General features: G+C 49.4%; 2 protein-coding genes and 1 non-coding gene across 3 annotated transcripts in view; 1 reads left to right on the plus strand and 2 right to left on the minus strand.

Moving 5' to 3' along the window:
- Positions 1-1,825: 1,825 nt before the first annotated feature.
- TRNAR-CCG lies at positions 1,826-1,898 on the minus strand. Its single transcript has one exon. It is a non-coding gene; the product is annotated as a tRNA-Arg (tRNA).
- Positions 1,899-2,205: 307 nt separating this feature from the next.
- On the minus strand, positions 2,206-5,205 carry LOC119311637 (GPI mannosyltransferase 1-like). Its single transcript, XM_037587298.1, has 4 exons — positions 4,845-5,205; positions 4,569-4,751; positions 2,961-3,517; positions 2,206-2,874 (listed from the first exon to the last, which is right to left on the minus strand). Exons 1-4 carry the CDS (start codon positions 5,122-5,124, stop codon positions 2,560-2,562), a joined length of 1,335 nt encoding a protein of 444 aa, XP_037443195.1. The 5' UTR covers positions 5,125-5,205; the 3' UTR covers positions 2,206-2,559.
- Positions 5,206-5,322: 117 nt separating this feature from the next.
- LOC119311638 (protein TRIGALACTOSYLDIACYLGLYCEROL 3, chloroplastic-like) overlaps positions 5,323-7,111 on the plus strand; it is a 4,685-nt gene continuing 2,896 nt past the window's right edge. Inside the window, exons 1-3 of the mRNA XM_037587299.1 lie at positions 5,323-5,472; positions 5,837-5,936; positions 6,046-6,174. Of these exons, the coding sequence (XP_037443196.1) occupies positions 5,351-5,472; positions 5,837-5,936; positions 6,046-6,174 (351 nt within the window). The 5' untranslated portion in view covers positions 5,323-5,350. The remainder of the gene's footprint in view (positions 5,473-5,836; positions 5,937-6,045; positions 6,175-7,111) is intronic.

Genomic DNA, 7,111 nt, shown 5'->3' on the forward strand with positions numbered 1-7,111 from the left:
TTTCCTCAGGATTGTGAATTTCATCCGGGAGTTCGACAACTACTTCAAATTCAAGATGGATTGCACCGGCAAACTTGGATTCACCTCGATCCAGAAGTGCACGACAGCGATGAGGATGCTTGCATATGGAGCCCCCGGTGACTCACAGGACGACTATGGGCGCATGGCCGAGTCCACCAGCATAAAGTGTTTCTACAAGTTCTGTCGGGCAGTGGTGGCAGTGTTTGGACCGCAATACTTGAGAACACCCAATGCGGAAGACACTGCTAGGATCCTAGCACAGAATGCAGCAAGAGGATTTCCTGGGATGCTTGGAAGCATCGACTGTATGCATTGGAAATGGAAGAATTGCCCATTTGCTTGGCAGGGGATGTACAAAGGCGCCAAAGGCGGTTGCAGTGTGGTACTTGAGGCGGTGGCCACACATGACCTCTGAATTTGGCACTCCTTCTTTGGTATGCCAGGAACTCATAATGATATCAACGTGCTGCAGTGCTCTCCTGTCTTTGCCAAGCTTGTTGAAGGTCATTCTCCTCCGGTGAACTTCGAGATCAACGGGCGGCACTACAACAAGGGGTACTATCTAGCTGATGGCATCTATCCGAGATGGTCGACATTTGTGAAGACCATCAAAAACCCTGTGCCTGGAGGCAAGAACGCCTGGTTTGTGAAGATTCAGGAGGCTTGCAGGAAGGATGTCGAGCGGGCATTTGGTGTGCTCCAATCTCGATCTGCTGTTGTCCGGTACCCCGCTCAGACCTGGTCGAAAGATCAAATGTGGAAGATCATGACCTGTTGTGTCATCTTGCACAACATGATCATTGAGAGCGAGCAGGAAGAGCCAGTGTTTGACACTGAACCATACCACAGGCAGGGTCCTCTTGCCCAAGTTGATCACCAGCTACCGGGAACCTGAACTGCCTACCTCAGTATGCGTCAAGAGATCCGAGACCCACAGGTGCATCATCAACTGCATCAAGATCTGATAGAGCACTTATGGAGGCTCAAGGGCGACGCCGGGCGCGACATGTGATGAAATATGAGTTTTTATTTTGTTGAACTATTTAATTTGTATTGAACTATTTGTTGTTTGTACTATTTTGTTGGAGTATTTGATTTTTCTGTGATGAAATATGTGTTAAAAATATATTTACATTGATAATTGAACGCCGAGTCACGGCGAACCACACCGAATATGGGCCTATTCTTGCCCATATGGGCCCTTTTCGCCGAAATGGGACTTCAAAATTGGGCCTACATCGGCGCCTGGGGGTGACGACTGGGCGCAAAACTGCCTCCAGCGTCGAACGAATCGCCGGCTCGCCCCCAGGGGGTGATTTTTATGCGTCCTGGGGGGGGGGAGGGGGCAACGGCTGAAGATGCTCTAAGATGCTAGGGCGTTCGGGACGAGAAGTTGCTTTCCCGAACGAGAAACAAGAGTGACATGGCTGACCTGCACGCTCTAAGATTCGCGCTAGGAATCAAGTTGCTCTACATGCGCGGGACGGGAGGAGAAAATATGGCACGTTCGGCACTTATTGATTGCGTTACCAAAAGCATGCAACCTAATAGTAGTAGTCTACTATATCTAAATAGCTAACCCTCACTACGAGAAATTCTCTGCCTTCTACTTGAGCCACGTCACCCAAACTAATTCAACCATTGGATATACTAGATCGGTCCACAATGGCCATCCGATCTTGCACTTTAGCCGCTGGACCAAGCGCATGCACGCACACAAGCAATGCATTTCAATTACTGACGTCTAAACATGCAAAAAAGAGAATAGTTTGCCGGAAAATATAAATAAAAATTAAAAAAGAAACGACCACGCTGGGACTCGAACCCAGAATCTCCCGCTCCGGAGGCGAGCGCCTTATCCATTAGGCCACGCGGTCATCTTGCTCAGTCTTCCTAACAGCATCCTATAGGTTTAGAGACTAACAGTAGTATGAACTGGGTGCATGATCCCCAGATTGTATTTTACAGATTCTTTCGGCAGAAATCCCTGCCTATTATGACTAAATAAAGGTGATGTGAACGTCAAAAAAAAAACAGCATCCTATATGTAGCCACTCTACACTAATCCTATCAAACGGACTTGTATTCGTACCACACTTCGACCAGTACTGCTTTGGATCTTGGAACACCAGCTAATGATATAATTACCATCACATAATTCACCAAAAGCATGCAAGCAAGTAATAATTCAAGACAATCAATTCCCACATTTAAAAGAAAAAAAAACACAAAGGTGCTACGACGTTTTCTATGCCGAAGCAATTACAAGAATTCAAGTAAATATAAATCCCATTACAGTTGGCCAGTCATATCTCAAAATTCCTGTGAACAGAAAACTCCTATTGATGAACACCTAAAAAAGAGAATTGCTATTGTACGCTTGCCATTTGTATCCTGGAAGCAAGGCTACAGGATGCTGCAACTCAGGCAAGATCCATTCCATGCTAAGGCAAGGCAACAGTTACAATCATCTCTTTATCGGAAAACCCGTACAATCATCAGTTGGCAAAGAAAGGAAACTACGGAGTAGCCACGTGGCTAATCCTTCTTGGCGGCCATCTTGGTCCCGGGCCCCGCCGGCGCCGAGAAGAGCGGGGTGTGCCTGTGGTGCCTGATCACCATGATCATGACGAAGGTGTTGGCGGCCAGGAACACGATGCCTGCGGCCCAGAGCTGCACGAAGACGTTCCGACCCTTGAACTCCAGCAGGTAGGCCCACATCAGCCAGTGCAGCTGGGACCCCATCCACACCAGCGCGCAGACCAGGCCCTTCCACCTAAGCTTCATGCCGGTCCACGGGAGGATGAGGGGCAGCAGGCAGAAGAACCACACGAAGTACTGCGCTGTCATCACCTGCTCGTCGACGGAGTGGCGGTTGTCAGTATTTCAGCGTACCGGAGTAGTTTGACACAAACAGGAAGAAGTTTCAGATGTCTCACCTTGTTGAAAGCCACAAATGCGACTGTCTGGAGGAACATGCAGAACGGAAGGTCCCTGGAGAAGCGTATGATGAGCGCCAACTGCACGATCAGCTGCGGCAGGAACGAAGCCAGCCTCTGTATGCTTGAGAACCCTTGCTGATGGTGCAGATATATGTGATAGAAGTATATCGAGAAATTGTGCCTTGGATCAGTCCGTGTGAGGTGGTAAAGGAGCGCTTCATTTAGAAACTCCCACCCATAGAGATAGAAAAAGACGCCGGTCCAAGCAAAGAACATAGATCCAGAGAACAACCCAAACAGGATGGTATCTCTTGTTATGAGGCTACTGAGAAAATTCCATAGAGTCGCCAAGAGTGATGTTGGTTCTTCCACATTTTCCCTGGCTTTATCGCTTTGTAACTGTTGTTTCGAACTCCACTGTGTAAGGACAGGTCTACCAGCAGGACCGGCATAATTCTTGCCAAGGACTATAACAAAGGGGATTGCATATATAATTGGGTATATTCTGAAGTGCACAATCAGCCCATACCAGAATGCTGCTTGCAGTACTCTACCTGCAGTAGATAATCAAACTGTAAGATAGCCATGCAAATTACTCCCTCCGTTCCTAAATGTAAGTCTTTGTAGAGATTCCACTAGGTGGACTACATACGAAGCAAAATGAATGAATCCACACTTAAAATGCATCTATATACATCCGTATCTAGTTTCTAGTGAAATTTCTACAAAGACTTATATTTAGGAACGGAGGGAGTACTTATAAACAATAATTCTATGTTTTTAATCTTCTTACTACATGTGACTGCAAATACTAGTAAACTGTCCATACTTATGATGCAAGTAAGCAACAGAGTAAATGATCTGCAAGTTATTTGGGAAGTTGCAAGCAAGCGAACCATTTGCCTGACAGCTTTCACTTCACAAACTAGATTATGCTGAATGTCTGTCTAAACACATCGAGTCAAGCAAGTGAAGAAACAGGACAAAAGACCCTGTGATGACACCATTAAGACATTAATCAAAAGAAAACCTGAATTCTTAAGCAAAGGTACTTTAGCAGTTGGGCACCAAGTACAAATGACTCTCAAGGAGAAACAACGGACAGGTACATAGTAGACTAGAACTATGTATAAGAAGCAAATTATTTGGTATATGTGGTTTTGCAAAAGTGATATAAATCTAGTACGATTTTCTTGGATTATGGGTATTCCTTCCTTCTTCTGAGAAGTTACCATCATGTATTTCATTGCATAAGCAACTTTGTAAAATGTAGTCTGCCAATTTTTTGTTTGTAAATCCATTGGTCCAATAAGTTAAAACCCCCTTGCATAAAAGGTGAAATTCCACTACACAAAAATAAGCTAAACCAACAGACAGACGATTGATTGGTGAACATAACTTGACAGAGTAAACATAAACTAAATTTGCAGAACATCATCGCAACTTTCAGACTAATAATATCCCTACTCAAATTCGAAAGAAATATTCCTAGTTTTGACATGTAAGAATCAGCAGATCAACACAGCTGCAATATATCCACAGCTAGTTGATAGAGGTAGCAGCTATCACTGAACAGACATAAAAAAAAGGATTCAGAGCTTACACCCTTCATCAAGCATATGAGGATCCAGAGCATGGCGGCGCAGACGATGGGCTCGCAGTTCCCTCTGGTGCCAATGGTGAAGGTGAAGGGGTTGAACAGCCAGGCCACCACGCACCAGATCCGCGTCCTCGCCGGGACCCCCCGCAGCTCGAGAATGGCGTCGATGAACAACCCGACGAGCAAATCTGCACCGCAAAAGCATCAACACCGCGAGAACTCGACAGGGACTATAGTAGTCCTGTAACAGGCGAGCGGCGGCGGGCGGGGGCGGGGGCTACCTGCGGCGGAGAAGAGGAGCTTGCCCCATGCGGGGTGGAGGAGCGAGTTGGGGAGGAGGAGGAAGGCGAGGAGCGGGGAGTAGCGGTAGGTGGCGCGCGCGAACGGGGAGCCCCCGGCGGCGACGGCGGCCGCCGCGTCGGAGAAGACGAGGTAGTCGACGTCCGTGTAGCGCACCTCGAGGTGCGCGTCCTGCCACTCCCCGTACGCCACCAGCGCCAGCCGCAGCGCCGCCGACGCTGCCAGCACCCGCCACCGCACCGTCGCCGCCGCCGCCGCCATCGCAGATTTCGCGAGCCGCCCGGCCACCTCGCGTAATTTGGGGATCCTTCGGGCGCGCGTGGAGGAGAATCCCAGCCGTCGGATCGCCAACGGACGGCTGTGATCGGGCTTAACGCTGACGGACGCGGGAGGTGGGCCTTGGTTGCGTCACACCACACCCCCCAGAGAGGAGGAGGATTTTCCACCCACCTCCAATTTCCTCCTCCACCCGCCGCCGAGCGCCACCATGGCGTCGCCGCCGACCGCCGCCCCCGCCGCCGCGCTTCGGTGCGCGGGCGCCCACGTAGGCCGCGTCCCCCTCCCGCGCCACGCCGGCGGCGCCTACCTCCGCTCCGCCCTCCCGTTCAGGTAATTCCACGGCCTGGATGGCTGGATCTTTCCTCTTCCTCTTTGCGTCTTGTAGTTCTTGGATGGTCGAATTGCGTTCTTGGGGGACTGCCGATTCGCCGGCTCGTCGGGGCGGATTGTCGGCTCTCGGATGGATGGATGCCTTGCTTGCCTCGCTGAATGTAGTATTGGCAATTGATCAGGTTAACTGTGCACCGACACCTGAAAAAGGGGAAACTATTTGTAATGGAATTAGGTTCATTGTGCGTCAAGGTTCACAAAAAGAGTTAATCCTGCGGTTATGCTGTTCATTGAATTGGATTGAATTGGTTTTTGTCAAATGAGCAATGGTACTGATATCTTGCACATGTTCTTGCTTAGGCAGGTTAGGCGTGCTGTCGTCGAGGAGGTGCCGCGCGGGCGCTGGCGCCGTCGTGTCGGCCACGAGGAGCCCCTGTTTGGGCAATGCAGGGAACCTGCGCGAGGTGCGGTCTTGCAAGGACGCTGGGATCCTGATGTAGCTTAGTTGAATTGTTGCCATGCGACCACGGAGTTTGCACTGATGAATGGTGCTTTGTTTTCATCGCGCTGCAGGGTTCGAACTTGGCTAAGAACTGGGATTTGAGCAGACAAATTGGTGATGAGCACGGTGTTCTTATAGAATGCAGGGATGTGCACAAGTCCTTTGGGGACAAGCATGTACTGCAAGGCGTCAGCTTCAAGGTGAGTCCTTGTAGGAGCCCTTGTTTTTCTTTTCTAATAAAATCCGCAACACTCAAAATAATTATAGAAAATAGCATAATTCATCCATGAATAACATGTGAATATCCCTAGTACAACAATAGTTCAAATGGAAATATTACATCCAAGATAATTGGATGTTTAACAAGTTTTTTGAATTCAACGATACTCGAGTCAGAATCGACATAGGTCGTCCCACACATACTGCCCCTTGAGCTTCATCCAACAATGTACGTGCGTGAATGGCCTGCCCTCGGTCCTGTAGTACAACATGGCAGCACTATACAAACTTGTAGAGCAGCATTGAGTAAATGAATGAATTAAGCAACATGAAGAGCAACAAGAAGCAAAACTTACAATCTCGATGGTTGACGAGCCCAATGGCCACATTGTCACCACTCGGTGAGCCACACCGCTAAACTTCATGACGGGGTTGCAGATAGTGTACCATCGATGCCATATAGGGCTCGAAGTTCTTTTCCTCGTGAAACGAAGCATGCACCCGCTGCCAAAAGGTCTAACCCCTTTGCCTCATGCCTACAAGGTCCGCACATACGACCAACCAGGCATCGCACAACAATTCACCCTCGATCACCGAGTACCCCACCATCGAATTACTCTAGAAAACAACAAAAAGTTCAAAAATAAGCCCAATAGCATTTGACCGAACACCTGCTAAGCGTGGTGTCTGCCATGGACGGCGTCGGCAAGGGGGCGGAGGGTACCTGGCTGCGGAGGGATCCTGGGTGGACAGCGGCGTAGTCCAAGGGGGGCAGGCGCGTGGGTGGGGGCTGCGGACGTCTGAGGATTCCTAGGCGGCGGACAAGGAGGGTGCAGATGCAAAGCAGGGCGGAGTGGAAGAAAAGTGGAGGGAGGGGGCTTTGAGCGGGCCAGGGTGCCGGAGCCCTACGTGGTGGCA

This window comes from Triticum dicoccoides, chromosome 5B, assembly GCF_002162155.2.
Source record: "Triticum dicoccoides isolate Atlit2015 ecotype Zavitan chromosome 5B, WEW_v2.0, whole genome shotgun sequence".
Classification (NCBI taxonomy): domain Eukaryota; kingdom Viridiplantae; phylum Streptophyta; class Magnoliopsida; order Poales; family Poaceae; genus Triticum; species Triticum dicoccoides.

Coding starts and splice junctions, on each gene's coding strand:
- LOC119311637 (XM_037587298.1), bottom strand. CDS start 5,124: ATGGCGGCGGCGGCGGCGACGGTGCGGTGGCGGGTGCTGGCAGCGTCG. Junction 4,752..4,844: donor GCTCCTCTTCTCCGCCGCAG/GTAGCCCCCGCC, acceptor TTTGCGGTGCAG/ATTTGCTCGTCGGGTTGTTC. Junction 2,875..2,960: donor CATTTGTGGCTTTCAACAAG/GTGAGACATCTG, acceptor GTCGACGAGCAG/GTGATGACAGCGCAGTACTT.